We start from the raw sequence: 21,413 nt of genomic DNA, 5'->3' as shown, positions 1-21,413 counted from the left end.
ACTTTCACCAGACTGATTAGGAATGAGGTGTAGAAGATAAGCAGCTATATTTTATTCTGCGGTGTGAAACTAGGTATGATTGTGGTAGTTTGGAAGGCCCAATTACTTTTTTTATAATTCTGCTTGGCTAAATTCAATATTTTGAATTAAATAAATTCTTTGAGAGCCTTCCCCCCCCAATATGTTAGACCTTATGTTGCTGGTTAAAATAATTGATAAATCCTTACAGTAAAAAATTTATTTTCTTATTCAAATCAGGAGATAGCCTTATATATCCTGAGACCTTACTGAGTGTGGCAACAATTATTGGTTTAGTTAGTCTGCAATCTAATTGAGATAGGAAGCAGCCATGCAGTTCAAGACCCATTTCCATCTAAACAAATATTTTACCCTTCATGGATGTCTTCTCATGAATCAGAAGAAAGAGTCTTAGACTAAAGATTTTGAAATGTTGGCTTATAAAGTCTACTTCTGAAAATATGGGGCTCCCAATTTAAAAAAAAACTGAATTTTCTGGCCCCTTCCTCAGACTTGAATCAGAATGTAGGAGGAGGGCATGCATCTTTACTTTAAATCTTCCTAGTGTCTCCTTGGCACTGAATACACAGAGGTGTCCAGTTATTCTCCTTGGGACTACAAGTAGCAACAGTTTGAGATGATAGTCTCTCAATAGTACCCCCTAACTGTGGGATATTTGGTATTTAAATGTTACACATCTGATTCTCATGGATATTTTGAATGAATCCCCATTCCCAATTTCAAGTTCACTCACCCTAATATAATAAACATTTAACTTCCCAGGTTTTATCCTTTGTAGTAAGCAATCATAGTTAGTGATGTATCACCAATGAATAAGCTCATTAATATTTGACCAAATATTTTAATGTACCCGATGAAGCATTTTGAAATGTTAGTAAATACAGGGAAAACGCTAATGAATTAATATTCAAGCAAAAATAGAAATTAATATAACCAAAGCAATTATAAGTTAATGTTCCCACGGAGGCTAAGTGTGTTATCTCATTGATTTCAGGAACTATTTTTGTTTTGTTTCCGTCATAATAAAATATGAGTATAGTTTGATGTGTTTAATTCATAGTAAGTAATGTTTATTAATCAACTAATGCCCTTAAATGGATTTTACAGAGAGAATGTTTTCTTTCTAAAAACAAATCTCACATAATGTGAAGAAATGTTTCTTAACTATGTCACATCACTGTTTAGAGATTAAGCGTATTTTGTCCTTTTTGCTTATTTATATTATTATATGTCAAGCAAACACTTCCAAATATCTTTCATGTTTATTGAACTTTCTTTTAAAAATATATATATATTTTTATTGATTTCAGAGAGGAAGGAAGAGGGAGAGAGAGATAGAAGCAACAATGATGAAAGATACTCAAATATCAGCTGCCTCCTGCACATCCCACACTGGGAATCAAGCCCCCAACTTGGGCATGTCCCTGACCTGAAATCAAATAGTGACCTCCTTCCTGGTTCATAGATCTATGCTCAATCATTGAGCAACACTAGCCAGGCTGAATTTTCAATTGGTATTAAGGCATGTGAAAATCATGATGCCAAAAAGTGCTATTTTTAATGTTAAATGTATCTCTCTTTCATTTTTAAAATCAATGCTAGACTGGTTTTGAAGCAAATCCTGTAATTTAATTATCTTTTAATAGCTTAAGTTAAAACATTTAAAGGTGCCAAAACCGGTTTGGCTCAGTGGATAGAGCGTCGGCCTGCGGACTGAAAGGTCCCAGGTTCGATTCTGGTCAAGGGCACGTAACTTGGTTGCGGGCACATCCCCAGTAGGAGGTGTGCAGGAGGCAGCTGATCGATGCTTCTCTCTCATCGATGTTTCTAACTCTCTATCCCTCTTCCTTCCTCTCTGTAAAAAATCAATAAAATATATTTAAAAAAAAACACACACATTTAAAGGTAATGACTTAGAGAGATATTCCTTTGCATGTCCCTCAAATGGAATGGCATATCTAAGATCAAAGTGTCCTAAAAATATGCGATATATGACCACTATATAAAATAAATAGCTGTTTTGAAAAATTTAAAGTTGACTCAACAACACATATGGTGTAATTATTTAAAACACATATTTTAAAAGTTCCACAGTATAATATTATTATAGAAAATAAGATTGTACTCTTAGATTATAATCATAGCATATTATTTTCATATTTAAATAGTGTACTCAATGTAATAATCTTAATATAAACATTTAATAAATAACTTTAAAATAAATTTATGGTTAATTATCTTTATAAATATTATCTACACTAATTTCCTCATTTTGTGGGAGAGACCAAGCAAAGCATATAAATAAAGAGAAAGACATTTTGTAAAGTTGCCTTTAATCACTATAGAGTTAAAAATAAAGATTAACACTTCAATGTACATGACTTGGATTAAAATATAGGATATGATTGCTGACTCACTTCATGTTATTTTCCAGCTGAGCAATTCCTTTCCACTAGAAGCAAATTAATAGACAATCCTGTGATAAAACATTTCAAATCTAGTAATTTTGTTACTTAACATTTATCTGCTGTTTTAATTAGCAGCTCTTGGTACATCAAAAAAACCTTTTTAAATAAGAAAGAGGAATTATATTTAAACCTGTTATTTAAATGTAATATGAAATATAAGTGTTTTCTTTATATGGTATGGTTTACAAATTAGGACATCTAAATAAATATACCACTTGGGTAAAATGTAGGAACATTAATGTATGTATAATGTATGAATATGAAGTGAATATAATTTATTTGTGTATATTTCATATACTGTATAATGTAGAAGTCATGTATGTGTATAACGTATATAAAATATAAATAAAAAGTACATGAATGCCAAGTAGACATTAGAATACACTAGCAAACAAATGAGTTGTAAAATATATTAGATGGTGATGATGCTATAACAAAAATGCTGGAAAGAAGGAAGGGACAGAGGGGAGGGATGGAGAGAGGAAGAGAAATAAAAGAGAGAGATGCATGCTGTAGCTCAATAGAGAATTCAGATCTGAATCTGAAAGTAATCTCCCTACAGGTAGTATGAAAAGTAAAAGATGAATGATTTCATTCAGGCATGAGCCCATAGCCCAAGAAAATTGCCAAGATCAACCACAACCAATTCTGAGGAATACTAATGAGTTGTGCTTTGCTATAGAAGCAGTGAAGGAAGCTTTGAATAACTAGTCAAAGAGGTAGGAAGACACAAGGCTGAAGTGGAAATACAGAAATCAAGAAGTGACATGCTACACATCCTGTATAATAAAGAGGTGATATGCAAATTGACCATCACTCCAACACACAAGATGGCCGCCTCCATGTGGTCAAAGATGGCCACCCCTATGTGGACACAAGATGGCCACCACAAGATGGCTTGCAAGGAAGTGGTTAGGCATCTATCAGGCTGGCAGGGGAGTGGTTAGGGGGTGATCAGGCTGGCAGGCAGAAGCAGTTAGGGACAATCAGGCAGGCAGGCAGGTGATCGGTTGGGAGCCAGCAGTCCTGGATTGTGAGAGGGATGTACGACTGCCTATAGTGGAATTGGGCCTATACGGGCAGTCGGACATCCCTCAAGGGGTCCCAGATTAGAGAGGGTGCAGGCTGGGCTAAGGGACACCCCTGCCCCGTGCACTAATTTCATGCACTGGGCCTCTAGTATCCTATAAAATGTAGTTCTCCAAAATACTTTAAAATATCTCTTTAATAAGTGAGATAAGCAGAATTATTTTACTCAACACCATAATGTTGAAGCCCAGTCTATAGCATTGATTCTACTAAAGTGTACCTATAGGATTCTGCCAGCTTGTATTAAAGGGTGTTATAAGAAAAGACCAGTGGAAGTTTTTGTTGTGTTTAGTGTGAATCTGTCTTCTTCCTCCTGTACTCCCTCACTCCCATTTTTCTTTCTTTCCTCCTTCTTTCTTTCCCTCCTTCCCTTCCTCGAGAATATTGCTCTGTTCCTTACATGGGTTCCTCTTTTTGAAGACTCTCAGTAGAAATTTCACTGATATCTCAGGAATAGAAAGAGGTGTGCTACTACTGCTTAATTCTCTCTCTCTTTTTCTTTCTCTCTCTCCCTCTCCCTCCCTGTCTGTTTCTCTCTCCCCCGCTCTCTCTCTCCCTCTCTCATTTCATTTATATATCCATCTGTCTATCTGATATGAATCATGTAAGATATAATATGAATCATGTAAAGATTTATATTTTTCTTTTTGCACTGACCGATAAAAACCTTAGGTTTATTTCTGGGGACACCTGCGATAGGACCTTGCAAGTACCCTATGTTGGGCTGCCAGTTGCAAGTGTCCCTCCCCACTCCACGTCCCGCATGGCTCAGGGTTCAGGTTCAGGGTTCAGGCTCTGGAGGAGGCCGCACACAAATGAAAGAGACTAGAAAATATTAATTTGGAAATATTGGGGACCAGGCAGGAGCCCAACTCAAGGGGAAGGACTTCACCCCTCTCTGGCCTTGCTATCCCTTTTATTAAGACTATGGGATACACCCATAGCCTTTAGGCAGGCAATTCCAATAATAGCCAATCAGCAAGAATTTACATAAAACTAAAAGGTGGAAGTTGCTTCAGCTACCATTGTCTCAACTAGACAGTGGGTGCTTGGCTCTGACCTTTCAGAGCTTCAAGGTTGACCAGCCTTCCGGGTTCCTTGTCCACACCTCTCTGCTAGTGAAGGCAATGGGTGGCTTCCAACAGGACCTAATTGTGCCCAGTGGGAATTGATTCCATCTTTCGTAACCTACTAGAGTGCCTCATTCAGTTATTTCAAACTCAATTCTCTCCTGTTAAATTGTATGGTTTTAGTAAATCACAATAGTATTTGTTTGCACAAGAAATAATTTAGAAATTAATTTATGTGTTAATTTTGAAGATTTTTGTGCAGTAAGTTTGATCTGTTGCAGACTTCATTCAACACGCATTGGCTGAATTGAGTCAATGGTGGGTCAATTGATATTCTAGAGGCCAGCTTTTCCCAGCTACTTACCCCAAGTCCCCTTAGACGCTTCCTTTGGTGGCTGATTTGACCAGGCTTCATATCTGTCTTCTGCAGTGACAAGGACCGTGTGTGCAGAACAATGTGATGGCAGATGCTACGGACCCTATGTCAGTGACTGCTGTCATCGAGAGTGTGCCGGAGGCTGCTCAGGTCCTAAGGACACCGACTGCTTTGTAAGTCTGGGTGCTCTTTCCCCTCCCTTCTTGGTTTGACTCAGGCACATTGAATAACGCCTTATTGAAAAAGATCTAATTTAACCACTTTAGGATTAAGAAAGATTACCTACCTTTCTACAAGTCATGCATTCACTGGGTGGCAGTTGATGAACTAGGATTGTTCGTTATGTTTTTCTGTTGCAATTTATATTACCAGTGAGATTTATTAGAGAATTGAAGGAAAGCATATTGAAACATCTTTTAAAAACTAATAGCATTTTTCCAAAATTTACAGTGATTACCTCTTTATGTTGTATCATTGAGTTTCTGAATGGGGTCACATGGATTTTATTTCTTAAATATGAGTTGAAGATACGTTTATAAATTTAAGCATTTTTAGTTTATGTTGTTTACAAATGGATATTATTCAAAATTTATGAGATTTACAAATACACACTTGAAGCAATTTACATGCTAATCTGTGTGATTTTTATTTTAGAAGAGGATACTTTTACATTCTTAAAATTAACATGTACCACTTGTTGGGGACACTTTTAATTATATTTTGATAGCTCGGATACAGTTCTTTCTGTTCTTTTGAATACATACAAGCAATTCTGTGAGCTATAGTTAATGCAATTTCATATACTCACAGAACACTTTAAGCTAACTCATAAGTTGTTTTTGTTGTTAAAAATAAACACAGGAATTTATTTTCTTGTTACCCCTTCTCAAATATTCAGAGAACACACATATATATTTAGAAATAAGTTTTTTTTGTGTGTGTGTGTGTTTTTTTTTTCAAATTGGCACTTAATTCTGAAAAATAAGCAGAGTAGAAACTGCAGCTCTTATGCTATGGTCACTTGTGAATTTTTTTTAATGTCACAAAAAAATTTAACTTGTCTACCCTTATTCTACAGTGAACAAAAGTATGTATTGCAGAGGAAGTGAGACACGAGGAAGAAGAGAATATTAAAATGTAAAAATTTAGATCAGCTCCTCAGCAGGTCTTGCATTGAGACCCTTTTCATTTGCTTGTCTCCGGACATGGCTGGAAACGGGATCTGGAGGACGCTAAAAAAGCATTGGGTTCACAATTCCAAAACAGTAACGACAGTAAAACACCAATAGTCATAGCTTTCACTCTGTTTTGTTCATGGTCCCATTGCCATGATAAGCAGAGTGCCAAGAGAGCTTCGGAATTTTTATTGCATTTTTTTATGGAATGGCCCCGTGATTCCACTTTGGCATTGGCTACAGAATGCTCAGGAATGCCAGATCAAGGCCTGGGTGTAAGCGATGTTGTTGTGTTTTTCGCGCTCCTCTGGCTTATGTTCCTTTGTTGCTAAGCAATCTGTGCACAACATCTCATAAAGTATGTTAGTAAAGCAATTATGAGGACACATGAAGTTTTATAGCCATAAATTAAAACTTACTGAGTTTTCTAGATTGGTTTTTAATAGATTCTTCCTGGAAAGTGTCAGCTTAGTGAATAATGTATCATCAGTGATTCTTGTTCTGATTATGCATCTAGTAGACCATCATCAGGGAATTGTCATGTTGGTGATAAAGTGCTTGCTAGAACAACAATTGATGAAGAAAATGTTTTGAGGAAACAGAATAAATTAGTGCTTATTAATAATCATACATACAATTTATGATGACTGTAAAATACTATTTGAGTTCACATTAGCCTGCTTTGCAAGGCCTAAATTATCCCTAAGAAGATTTAATGTATTTTAATTAAGAGATTTAGTTCATCCACTCTTTGTTAATCACATGTTTTTATGTCATTATATTCCATTTTTGTAATAAATACCTCACTTTTGGGTAGTAAATTTATTTTTAATTATTCTTAAAGGCATTTGAACAATTTAACAAATTGAGATTTTAATACAAATATATGCCAGTGGAAATTAATTGTTTTACTTGAATTGGTAGCTTGTACCAAGTTGTGTGGCATTGTGAAAAAGATCATGCAGGAAATAGCATCATATTATTTAATTTGGCATTAAATACCCCTCCATTTACTCTTTGACCAGTTACCTGCGAGAGCCTTTTTTGAGTTCAGTGTAATTAGCTATCATGTGTTTTCTTACTACACAGTGAAAATGAATGTCACTTAAGGCACTGAACTCTCCAAATACTAGCTTTAAGAATAGTCTAACCTAGACCTAGCTGGTTTGACTCAGTGGATAGAGAGTCAGACTGCGGACTGAAGGGTACCAGGCCAAGAGCACATGCCTGGGTTGTGGGCTTGATCCCCAGTAGGGGAAGTGCGGGAGGCAGCCAATTAATGATTCTCATCATTGATGTTTCTGTCTCGCTCTTCCTCTCTGAAAACAATAAAATTATTTTTTAAAAAGAGTCTAGCACTTAGTCTAGCACTAATAACTAAATTCCTTGTAGAACTGGGAATTTTGTTATTAGTGCTAGACTCTAAGACTCAACATAAACCCTTTGAATCAGTGCAAGCTTAATAATTTTTCACTATTAGCTAATTTTAATAATTTAAAGTAAATGACAATTTATAAATTAGTGGATAGATGATAAACAATTTGAACATCAATAAACTATAGATGGTATATTTACTGACATTGGGAAAACAGTTTTGTGGAATTATAGAAGTCCTAAGCAAATTTGAACTTAAAATTAAGCACTAATGACTATGACATTTTCAAAATTTACAGTTTTCATGAAATTGATATATACTTAGTAAAGTACACAAACTTCTCTAAAAACTGTTCCTTTAATAAGTATAATTAAGATTATTTTTAAATGAAATTAATACTTGCTATGTTGCAGGCCTGCATGAATTTCAATGACAGTGGAGCTTGTGTGACTCAGTGTCCCCAAACTTTTGTCTACAATCCAACCACCTTTCAACTGGAGCATAACTTCAATGCAAAATACACATATGGAGCATTTTGTGTCAAGAAATGCCCACGTAAGTAGAGGATAAGAATAGCCAAATCAATTACATCATTATTTAAAAACAAAATAATTTCATGTAAATTTATTGTAACTTAAAATTTGTCATATCATGAATTACTTGGGTATGGGGACTATTGCTACCATTTCAAAACTAAAGAAATTTAAATTAAAGTGATCGGTCCAAAGTCTCAGAACAGAAGTGGTATGTTTGAGGTAAGAAGAGTGCGGTCTCATTGACTCCAAACTCATTAATTTCACTGTATAGCATTGCTTTTACACATGATGCTGTTTCTCAGAGGCGTGATTAGTTTTAGGGCAGCAAGCTATGTAATGAATGGAGTATGCTTCTAATACCAATGATTTTTTACCTAAAATTATTTCTGATTACTTATTTGCAATAGAATATATAGCATTATAGTTTTAATATCAAATCATAGTAAACAATAACAGAAGATAAGAAAGGCGCACTAAGAGATCTTCACCAAATAGATAATTCATTCTGGGGATGTAAGGTGACCAACTTAACTTTCATCAATAATTCACTAAAACGTGTCCTGATATCTGCTTGAGTATGTTTCTTTGCTTGGAGTGAACAAATGGGATATTTCTCCAATGTTTTATTTGATGGAAAAGTTGAAAAATCACCACATTTGTTCACATTCATTTAGAAGAAGGCTTTACAGTCCACACCATTGAGACATTATGGTTTTCTTGGCTTTGTGCATGTGGTGGTACAGGGAGTGTGACATGGGGTCAGAGTGGCTATGGCTTCTGGCTTTGCCCACTTTTCGCCATGTGATTCTAAGTGAACTTAGGTTTTTTGTGTGTGTTTTTTTTAGTTCCTCCTCTCTAAGATGCTGATGGTAATAACCATATCTTCCCTCTCATTCTCAGAGTCATTATAAGTATCAAAAGGAGAGGGAATAAGGATCAGAGAGATAGTATATAAAAACTAGTTTTGAATACAATGACAATTCTAGTTATTATTAACTATTTTATATTAATTAAATGAATCATTATGCATATATATATATACATATATATATATATATGTGTATATATATATATATATAGTATGCCTCTGAATTAGGATTTTAAAGTAACAGACACACTAACTCTAGGACAGTAGAGATTTTTCCATTTTAAGTACTTTAATATTCAAACTTATGTTCTTGATCTAATAACCTCTTATTTAAAGTTACTCTGTATCTCACCATCTAGTATCCCTGCAAAATAGGGGGCTTGAAAGTATTATAAGATGATGGGGCTAGATGATGAACTTTTTCCTTTTCTTAGACAAATGTTTTCCTATTCTACTGCCTTCAAATGATAATGCCTTTGCCCAAAGACAGTCAAAACTAATGCTTTTGGGGTGATTTTTGATACATTACCTTTTATTCAATCCTGAGTTTGAGGCCCAGGGGATGGGCTGGGGTGGTAGAAATACAATGAAAATCTGGGCTCTGGAATTCCCTTACTTATATCATTTACAGAGGCTCATCTGAAGGCTCTTAACTTATAAATTTTGGCAAGTGGCTAAATGCTGAGAACTATTTGGTGGAATTACATGCCCAGCTACCTTAGATACGGTATCTCAGACACTTCCTTTTTCAGATTAGCTTAGATCTACCAATTACAGACTAATTTAACACTTCAGCCCGAGCCGGTTTGACTCAGTGGATAGAGTGTGGGCCTGCAGACTGCAGGGTCCCGGGTTTGATTTTGGTCAAGGGTACATGCCTGGGGTTGCAGGCTCAATCCCCAGTAGGGGGCATGCAGGAGGCAGCCAATCAAAGATTCTTTCTCCCTCTTCCTTCCTCTCTGAAGTCAATAAAAATATATTTAAAAAAAACACACTTCAGCATTTATTTAAAATTCAAATCTTTGGTGGACTTTGCTCATAAGGCATGGTTGCTAAACTGGAGAAGGTGGGGTCGGGGAAGGGAGCGATGTATAGCTTCTAAATACTGCTCTACAATCCCTAATCCAGAGTTCTGAAACCCAAAAATTCCAAATAACAAACACATTTGGCTGAAGAACCTGAACCTGAATTTGACACCAAGCTATTTATAATCTTTATTTATTCTTCGTGGCATAAATTGATGCAAAAATGTGGAATAAAGGATATTCCTAAAGACCTTGCAGTAAGGATGGGTGCATATTATACAGGACATGCACCGGCGGCAGGTTGGGTTGCCCTGAGACAGAGTTTAGGTTGTTAAGGCGTGTTCTCAGAACCGAGTCCTGTGGGGAAGGAAGGCAAGTGTCATCAGGCTGTGATGCAGCCACCTGAGTGCCTCCTTTTGTGATGGGTGCCCTCCAGTGGGTGGTAACTTGGAATACAAGTGTCTTTCGGCATTCTGCCCACTCTCATGGATTCATATATATATATCTATCTACCCCAGACTCCCTTCACTTCCAAAATTTCCAGGATTTCTTTTCCCAGGGCAAGCCACTACTCATGAGTTCATGTTTATTCTAAGCTTAGGTCGCTTCCACATAAAGAAAATGATCATTTGACTACCTTTCAAGTCCACTCCTTAGTGAGGCCACAGGGCAGCTGCTACCTATTTTCATCTGCTTGCACACGCATCCCAAGCTAGTGTTTGTCCTCCTCCATAAGCTTGTCGTAGGAGTCTGTCTTCCTCCTCACTCAGTCGTAGGTGTGAGTGGAATGGGCAGTGCCAGCACAATGGGGGACGATGTGGAGGTCTGGACCAACTGCTTACGTACTTTACTTGTGTGTCTGCTGGAGGTTACATCCAATCCCAAGTCTACTGACTCCATCTCCCCGTGGATTTCTGTGGGGCCTGTCAAACATGATGACATCATGATTCTAACAAACTCAGTTTATTAAGGGAAAGTCTGGCTACCAGGTCAATTAGTGATCCATGGTTAGGTACTCTGTCTCTACCCTGACCCAGGTGCTCTTTGTTAAGTGGCATATAATTTTACGCTGTAGATGGTGTGCCTGAGTTCTAGAATCCTAGAGGTCTCTCGTGATTTCCCAATTATGAACTGCCATAACTCCACATGGCATCTATAGGTACTTCTAATATCATACTTCCTCTTGGGTTTTACCCAAGTAGCAGTGTTACTTACACCCCAGCCTGGACCTACACCATATGCCTTGTGTGCTCTGGGTCCCCCTGAAGGCCAGAAACCTTCCATATCACTGACCACTGAGCCAGAAGCAGTATTCATAGACATGGAAGGACGCTGCCTTTAAAACCCAAACTCAAGCCCTCGCTGGTTTGGCTCAGTGGATAGAGTGTCGGCTTGCGGACTGAAGGGTCCCAGGTTCGATTCCGGTCAAGGGCATATGACCAGGTTACGGGCTCGATCCCCACTGGGTGCTTGCAAGAGGCAACCAATCAATGATTCTCTTTCATCATTGATGTTTCTATCTCTCTCTCCCTTTCCCTCTCCCTTCCTCTCTGAAATCAATAAAAATATATTTAAAAACAACAAACTCAAAATGCAATACTGTGACCTTTCCTTGAGGGAGAATGTCCTGGCATATTCCATATCCCTGGACCCCCAGACAATTTATCCATGTTTCAGGCCATTAGATCTTCTTGGTCTATTTTGTATACCTTTCTTAAGTCGAGCCCTTTTAGCTTTCATTTTGTTTCATCATATCCAGCTACGGGACAGTTTCTGTGGCACTCCACTGAAAGATCAAACACATTTTAAACATTTCTTCCTGGATGTGAAGTGCACTCTCTTGATCCAAGGCAGTTTAACTTCAGCTTTATTTGTGCTTCCTGTGACTTGAAGTATTTTAGACTTCAGACTTGCATCATGACCTGAAATGAAGTGGAACTATTGAAAAACACAAACTAAATGTCATGTAGTTTCCTAAGTCTATAAAGGAAATGTGCTCTATTTTAGGGGCAGTTCGGGCTGTGGAGCTCAGTCAAGCAAGTGCTAGGTGTTGCTAATACACACGGGCCTCAGATTCGAATGTGGATGGTCCTGGATGCTATTTCAGGTTGAGATATTTAAACAGGCGTTTTAGGGAAATAGACATTTAAACTATCAAAAATGCTAATTATTTTCACACAAAAATAGCTCCTTGTAAACTTGTTTGCAGACCATTCACATTATGCTAATTTTACCTTTTTTATCAGATAACTTTGTGGTCGATTCCAGTTCTTGTGTGCGTGCCTGCCCTAGTTCCAAGATGGAAGTGGAAGAAAATGGGATTAAAATGTGCAAACCTTGCACTGATATTTGCCCAAAAGGTGAGTGATAGCTGAGGGGGCCTACAAAAAGTTTTCATTTACGTTTTAATGGGGCCTCTCACAACACACCACTCCCACAACCAAACCTTGCCCCACACACTTTTCCATAACTTTGAAGAGTTCCCCAAAGTATCTATTACTGTAACAGTGTCTATTACTGATTTTGAATGATATAAGCCAAAATGGTCCAGATAAAACTCAGAGTTAAGTTTGATAGCAACTCAGAAAAAAAAGTTGCATTTTCTTCTATATGCAGCAAATCTTAGAAATTAGGAGCAAAACAAGTATTCACACAATTATTTTAGCATCATGAACACATATTAGTTGCTTGCCAATGTATGCAAAATGATCTGCTATGCATAAAAAGGGGCACAAAGAGAAATGCAATGTGACATTTATTCTCCAGGTCTTAAAAAATATTTTGAAAGATAAAATATATAAAATGACAAAGATGTTTACCATAAGTGTTAAATAAACACACATAATTTATGTTCTATAATTTTAGTGGAGAAAGAAATACCTTCCAGCTATGATGCTCAAATTCCTCACCAGAATTAAACTTAAGTTAAGCAGGACAAACGTGCAGTTCAAAAATTTCTAATATTTTTGAGTTTTTCAAAGTAGCAGGAATGCCTTAAAGTCTTAAAAGGACAAACTGCTTAAGACTTACTATTAGACTACATTCTCTTTCTCTCTCTCTCTCTCTCTCTCTCTCTCTCTCTCTCTCTCTCTCTCTCTCTCTCTCTCTTACACACACACACACACACACACACACACAAACATACAAGTGTTTTGTGTTGGTTTTTTCTTTTTTTTTTTTAGGTACAGCCTTCAGAAGCCACAGGTAATACTTAATTTAACTCAACTCACATCATTAGTACTCTGTTTAATATATATTCTTAACTGGGCCAGTGTTTTTAAAACTGCAGATTGTAGACTCTCATTAGGCTATGAAATTATTTAAGTGACCAGCGTTTAAAAAGTATTTTAAAGAAATATTTTAGGATGGATTAGAAATGAGGTGATTTTTTGTAGTAAGAGGAAGTACTTATTGTGGGAAGCTTTGTTTGAGTTTTGTATCTGTTATGCATATATACAGGGTCTTGATATAAAATATAATTCTTATCAGTCATGGTCACTAGACCATAAAATTGGGATAATATTTATAAGCAGGCCAAGTAGTAAATGTTGCATGAATGGATTATTATTTTATTTGTTAGAAAGCAATGTATTTCTTATGATAAATATTTTTATTTTATAATGAAAACATACTGTTATTTTTTTCATGAAAATGCAATGATTTATTGACTGGAAAGAGTTTCTCAATTTCCCGACTGTGACTCTTGTTTCTCCAGCTTGTGATGGCATTGGCACGGGATCACTGATGTCAGCGCAGACCGTGGATTCCAGCAACGTCGACAAATTCATAAACTGCACCAAAATCAATGGGAATTTGATCTTCCTTGTCACTGGTATTCATGGGTTAGTATTAAACGTTTGCAGAAAATCATTGTATAAGTGTAGACAAAGCTTAAAACAGTCTTTTGCTTTGTCTGTTTGATCTTTTGACCAGAAGAATTCTACCCGTGTTAATGCTCTTCTCCAACAAAATCGGATGCCAGGCGTCACCAGCAGTGATAGTAAACCAAAGTTTGGGATGCATCAGATTATGAGATTAATGACTGGTTGGATTTAAAAATATAAATTTATATACAAGCTAAAATGTATTTGCAGAACATTCTCATTAAATGCTTAGATTTCAGCAAGCTTGGCATATCTTTAGATATGATTAGGAAAACAATATCAATGGGTGAAGTGGGGAATTTCATTCAAATTTCTAAAAAAATTAGTTTAAAGCAATATAAGTTAATATTTCTTTTTTAAAAAAGTATCTCACAAAAAGCAAATGAGGAAATTAAAATTGTCCTGAGCTTTCAGAACATCTCTTTGTCCTTACGTGTATTTTTCTTTTTTCTAAGACTGGAAAGTTAGTACTGCTCTAAGAGATCTATAAAATGAATTTCATTTTAGCAGTAAAGATCGTAACATTTTCTGGGCTCCTTCATTACAGAACCACCTGCTGGTTTTAACTAGGAAAACAACCCAGTTTGTAGTCTTTCAATTGCAATAAAAATGTCAATATTCTTACTTTATATTTTACCTATTTGTCTACATTACTACCTAACCCCTAAATATTAGTGCTACAGGCTATGGATAAAAAATATTTCAGTTCAAAATCTTACTCTAAACATGTATCACATCATTTCTAGAAGGAACATAATTTAACACATTTAGAATAAATATGGCCTAATAGAAACAGCAAGAGAAATAGAACAGAGTAGTTTGTTTTTTCTATTTAAATAAATTACTCTTGGTCTTATTACATAAGCATTTCTTTACTTTAGAATGTAACTTTGAATATGGGTCTATGCCAGATACTCTAATAATATGTATATACTTTCTACCCCAGGTATGATATATTGGCCCATGAAGTATTTTCTTTAAATGTCAAGATTTCTAAGTTTTTTTTAAAAATGTACGCACTTGGCTCTTCTTAGCCCACATTTTTACATAGCAACAATCGCTTCAAGCGAGGCAGTACTAGCTGTTTTAGATGGGACACATTCAGTCGAATTCACTATAGTCCCCACTGGCTCTTTGTATGCATTTTTCATTGTTATCAATGCCTCCCTCGCCTTTGGGTAGAAGACCTGTGTTGATATTTAGATGCTTCCATATAATTCAATGCATATGTGACACTTAGTAAGACAACATATTCATATTTTAACTATACTGAATACCAAATATCACCAGGAATGACAGATCGTATCATGTTAACAGTATCTTCTGAGAAATAAGACATAAGCCACTTGATTCATAGTGCCTGATTTCACCTGGATATAATAAATGAATTGGCATGAAGTCCATCAATGTGGAAAATAGACACATTAATTGCATGACACAAGTGGTTTTCATCTCAATCAGTCCAATATCCATCTCTTATATATTCAGCATTTTAATACTTCCTTTTCAATTCTGAATTAAAAGTCATAGATAAGAAAGCTTCCATATATATATATATATATATATATATATATATATAATTTTATAAAGTGATTTTAATTTTTCAGTTGTAATTTATTTTTTAAATTTATATTTATTGTTGAAAGTATTACAGATAATCCCTTTTCTTCCCCATTGACCCCTTCTAGGCCACACCCACCCCCCCATCCCTGGCCTTCACCACTCTATTGTCTGTGTCCATGGGTTATGCATATATGCATATACATTCTTTGGTTAATCGTTTCCCACCCACCCACCTCTACCTTTTCTCTGAGATTAGACACTCTGTTCCATGCTTCTATGTCTCTGGATCTATTTAGAGAAGAAATAAGAGAAAATGTTTAGTTTCCAGAACAATAGTGCCATTGCCAGAAATAGACTAGGTACTCTTGTGTCCTTATTTAGAATGGGAACCACAGGCCAAACTCAGTGTTTAGGGTTATCCATGGGGATGATCCCACTTTAATCTTGTCATGTTTGACATGGTTTATGCACATGTGCTTGAAGCAACAAAATGCTCACCAGATCAACATGTCCATGCTGTGTCACAATGAGACACTGACAAAGTATTCAGATGACACACTGCACCGATGAAGGACAATGGACATGTGATAATAGGTTGAATGAAGAAATATATTGTGATGCAATTGTGAAAATATGTTGCTCTGTCTGTATCCTGAGCTTTACATTGGATCACCAACAACAGTGACAGAGTGGATGTAATGTTCTTACTCACAGTTCTGAATTTAGCTAGTAAATTTCTCAATTTTATAGTTCTATGGATTTCAAGTACCTGTAGAATGAAACTCCCTACAGGTACTCTGAAGTTGGTAAGTGGGATTCTGTCAACTTATTTTATGAGAGTCCCAGATCTCTAAAATTAAATATATGAAATTTCTGTGGTCCATTGGGCCTCATGTGAACAGTCCAGAATTCACTTAATCCCCCACAAGCTGGACACGTACTCAATATAGGACTGAAGTGACCCCATTATTGTGTACTTGCCCTGGGTTTTGAGTGTTTCTCAATAAATTCAGAATATTTTATTGTATGACCAGAGCTTTTCTAGACACTGCTTTTCATCAAAAATCAAATGTTGAAAGTTCATTCTGCTACTGTGGTGCTGACATTTCTTCTGCATACAAAAGTCTTTGCCCATAAAATAGGATAACCACAAGAATTTTACCACATAGTGAGCTTAATTTTTTTGCTTTCTTTTCACACAAAGCATAGTCATTCATTCTATGCATCTTCAGTTATAAATAGAGCAAGTTTGCCAGGACATTTAATTTAGTCTTGAAGCCTTTGAGGGCTCTTCATGTCACACTGAGGAAAATATTCATTGTTTATGTGTGAATTATAGGGAAACTCATTTGTAGTGTTTCTCCAAGCTCTCCATAACTCTCCATGTTAAACTAGTTGTACAGTAAATGGACCGCACTTCTTAGTTTGAAACAGTCATTTAATCAAGCTTTTTTTTTCACTGTGACAATATGGGATATTCACAATGTAGAAGAATATGCCAATGAATCACGTGGAGAGAGCTACACTAAAGGTAGTTCCATATATCATGGTTGCTGGAACTAATAGAGTCTATAAGAGGCTCTAAGATAAATAAATGCCAGTATATTCACACTCAGATTCTCCCCAAACAGGCCATATGCAATTTGTCAGGGGACTATGGAACACCTGGATTGATAACCCTGTTAAACTTACATCCAGTGGACCACTGTATCCTAATGTTTATTCCCTGGACACTAAAGAAGGTTCCTAAAGATTGGTAAAACAACAGATGTATTAACTTAGACACAGACAACAGTAGGTGGTTACCAGAGAGAAGAGAGGTGGTGGGAGTAGTAAAAGGTAAAGGGGGTCAAATATATGGTGACAGAAGAAGATTTGACTTTGGGTGGTGAGCAACACAGTGCAATATACAGGTGATATAACATAAAATTGTACATTTGCACCTATATAATTTTATTAACCAATGTCACACCAATATATTTAATTAAAAATAAAAAGAAGCAATGTAAAAAAACAAATAAAGATTGTATGTATGTATAAGGTGCAAAAAATTGGCAGATGTTCACAGCAAGAATAAAACTCAATTTATTACTACCAGTGAGTATGCTTCTAAAAAAGTCTACGTTCATTGTCCTTAGAAGGTTTGATCTCTCTTGGAGAAGTGGCCAATGAAGAGAATTCAGTTTTTCTCTGAAGAGTACATATTAATATTGGGTCTCTACTTGCTCAGGATAGCACAGAATAATTTTAAAGTAATCAAACATTTAAAAAAATACTATGTATTCCTTAAACATTGAATATTTTCCTTGAATTACTGAGAAATGTTTGGTATTATTATCTTTATGTTTTGCTTAATATTCAAGTGTGCAATTATTTTATGTGATCAGTATATTATACCTAAAAAAATGTTCTTAAGATGAAAACCTCTGAAAAAAAACCCTATTAAACATTTAATTTTAAAAGATATTTATGTTCATTTTTTGAAAAGACAGAGCATCTCACTCTGTATATATATATATATATATATATCAAAAACTTTTTTAACAAAAATATATGTATGCATTAGATCTTCAAATTTATAACACCTTTTGAATGTTATTAAATTTGTTATAAATTGTGTGTTTAAATATTAGTATGATTTATATAGATGGAAGCAAATAGGTCTGTTATAAAAATGAATATAAATACCAGTTAGGAACAGAATTGCTCTAAATAATTCATATGAAGAGTAACTTTTATATAATGTTATAAATATTATGAAAAATCACTAATAGATAAATGTGGAGATACAGCAAAAATGGTGACTTCATGTGTTTGTTTTTATGCTTCTTAAGAAATTACAAGTGTTATTCACAATTTTGAGTGCTCTGAGGAGCCTGGAAGGCAATGTCCTTACTATAACATAATTTATTTGCAGGTTTTATTTTCTCAGTTAAGAATAAACATTTAAAGCAAAATATAAAGCATGGTTAATAAATGGACTTGCTATATTTGGAGGTTTCTTCAGTATAATCAAACTGAATCATTTCTCTAAATCTAGACTTGCCTTTGATGAACTCAGATTCTCTGTCATCAAAATGGTTCTCAAAGCAAATTTAAATTTTACTCCATATCCAAGACAGGAAAATTTGGACAGACATTGTTAACCTTCCTCTTGATAATGACCATTCAACTTAAATAAAATAATGTCACATTTTTATATTTTTATTCCTTTATTTAATTTTGAATCTGACTGCTTCTCTCCTGGGTTTTCTAGGGACCCTTACAATGCGATTGAAGCTATAGACCCAGAGAAACTGAATGTATTTCGGACAGTTCGAGAGATAACAGGTAATTTTTCAAGTACAATTGTTGTGTTATTAACCATGTGAATTTTAACATTTTCTTTAAAATATTACATAATATTGGAACCAGAAACTCAATTTCAAAGTAAATTCAAATCTACTCCTTAGCATGTGTGCACATTTTGAAAGCCCATGGAATTTAAATAGTAAAATATCCTTGAAATTTTGATGTTACTGTTTTGCAAGTGTCAATTGATCTTTGAAAGCATGTTTGTCTGTTTTTTACCTTTCATAAGAAGTACTATTTAGTGTGGGTAATGCATATCATTCATTTAGCACATGTTTATGGAACATGTAATACATTTAGTGCTGTTACACTAGATGATATGGGTTTATAGACGTGAATTAAACATGATTTGTTATTAAAGAGTATAAAGTCAAATGAGGAGGGGTAAGTATATATATGTCTATGTCTTAAATGCAAGATGGGCACCTGAGGTCTACTAGTAAGTATATAGATATAGTGGTAAAGGATTTCAGAGAAATTAAAATTGAATTTTTCTCTTTATCTAATTAGACTAAATATTTTTGCTTTTAGAAGAATACATTAAATTAAGATTTATGTAATTTAACATTTACAATTATATGATTCCATATGTATAGGGATTTTTGGTGCTCATTGTTATTATTATCATTATATTTATTGACAGTATTACAGATGTCCCCCATTTCTCCCTCTTTATCCCCCTCCTTTGATATTCTTTGGAGTGTTGGATCCATGAAACTTTGGCTAAGACACTCCATTTTGGAAGAAGAAATATGAGACAGAATGGTTCAAAAGTAGGAATATTCACTTCCCTTTTCTTATCTTTCAACACGTTTTCATCATATTTCAAGAATAATCAGTGTTAAACACTATTGCTCAGACAATGATGTAATGAATTTTTCTGCTGTCCTCTTCTTTTATAGGTTTCTTGAACATACAGTCATGGCCCCCAAACATGACTGACTTCAGTGTTTTTTCTAACCTGGTGACCATTGGTGGAAGAGTACTCTACAGGTAGGTTTATATGTTCAAAGATGCAGGTCTCTCAGATTTCAAGAGTAGCATCATGTGTATACTATATCAAAACTATTAGCCTCATGAATTTACTGATTCTATAAATATTGGGTTTCTTCTTTTAATTCCAATGTATGCTCAACAAAAAATACCCCAGTTGTGCTTAAAGTATACAGACTACACAGCTGTATTTTCCGACCACATATCATTAAAGTAATAGTAATGTTTTGCAGTTATGGAATTCATGATATGAAGCATAAAATTAAGCCCTCTTTTTGTAATATTTTATTATAATTAAAAGAGAGAGTTGGATGGCTTAGAAATGGCTCAGACATAGGGGATACAAGAGCCATACTGGAAGTTCTTGTTTTGCCTCTGGTGCTTTCATTTGAACCAAGCATCATAGAGCTGATGTTTCAGGAATTAGTCCACCTCCCTGTGTGCAGTGCTAGTTGTAATAAACAGAACGATCAGGGTTCAAAAGGATGCTGTTCCGATGTCAATAGTTTTATTCATATAATAAAAGTAGAGTTAATATTTATTAAGCCACTGCTTTTATTTTATTTCAGATTTTTATCTTTATGAAAATCTTGTTTATGAAGAGTTAAAAACTGATGTACATAAGGATATTTTAATGTTTATTGCTTAAATCTAAATGCTTCCTGAAATCAATATTGTCGTCAAATATTATATGATGGTATTTCACAGAAAATTCATTGAATTTTGCTATTAAAACAGATATATCTATAAGAGGTTTTAAAAGGTAAATGGGAAAGTATTAATATAAAAGGATAGTTTAGAGATACAACTTAGTCAAGTGTTATATGCAACGAATTTTACTATCTACTGAATAAAATATTATAAATATATCAAGGCATCATTATACTCATATTATAATCTACAAATCAAAGTATTTATAATGGGAGCCAGGATTTGAGAAAATGAATTACAGCTCAGTTGAATACACACATACACATGCATATTTTGCTGATATATATGTCAGCAAACTATTTTTAGATTTAGAAGTAAAATAAAAGGGGACAGTTTAGATCTCCAAAATGTAAAATCATGTCCATTAGTTGAAATGTGGGAAACACAGTTATTCTTGAGAGAATGCAAAAGGAACTTAATTACAAAATGTGGACTATTTTGAAATAAAAACAATTTCCTTGAAATGATTGTTTCTATGGTGTAGTTGTTACTTAACATTTAGAGATTCTTTCCCCAGTTGTCCAAGCCTTCTGAGTATTTTGTAAAATTGAAGTTTAATTTCATTCATCTCTGTAGATTTTTATATCTCCTACCATTGCTTATACATTCCTCAGCTATTACAATTATTCTTTTGTTCCTAAATAAATTAAAGCCTAATATCAAAGACATTCTCTGCAATATTTATCCTTGGAAAGCATTCTGCATCTATTAAATAGAATATAATTACTATCTTACTTAGGGTATATGCAAGTCATTCCACATACATTTATTTAATTATTTAGTCTTAACATAGGATTTCATCCTTGAGGAACTGGAGATGTGAGGGAAGGAGTGAAGTCAGTGAGTAGATACGTCAGTGGTAAATAAGTACACAAAGACATTAATATTCA

The 21,413-nt window shown here is 34.9% G+C and overlaps 1 protein-coding gene across 4 annotated transcripts in view; it reads left to right on the top strand.

Moving 5' to 3' along the window:
* ERBB4 (erb-b2 receptor tyrosine kinase 4) overlaps positions 1–21,413 on the top strand; it is a 966,639-nt gene that overhangs the window by 697,730 nt on the left and 247,496 nt on the right. For all 4 annotated transcript variants that reach the window (XM_080671023.1, XM_080671024.1, XM_080671022.1 and 1 more), the window contains exons 6-11: positions 5,097–5,215; positions 8,006–8,147; positions 12,268–12,381; positions 13,737–13,863; positions 18,725–18,798; positions 19,722–19,812. In XM_080671023.1, the coding sequence (XP_080527149.1) occupies positions 5,097–5,215; positions 8,006–8,147; positions 12,268–12,381; positions 13,737–13,863; positions 18,725–18,798; positions 19,722–19,812 (667 nt within the window). The remainder of the gene's footprint in view (positions 1–5,096; positions 5,216–8,005; positions 8,148–12,267; positions 12,382–13,736; positions 13,864–18,724; positions 18,799–19,721; positions 19,813–21,413) is intronic.

This window comes from Plecotus auritus (genome assembly GCF_963455305.1).
Source record: "Plecotus auritus genome assembly, chromosome: 5".
Classification (NCBI taxonomy): Eukaryota; Metazoa; Chordata; class Mammalia; order Chiroptera; family Vespertilionidae; genus Plecotus; species Plecotus auritus.
Note: the sequence above shows the minus strand (reverse complement) of the source record. Positions and strands in the feature narration are given on the sequence as shown.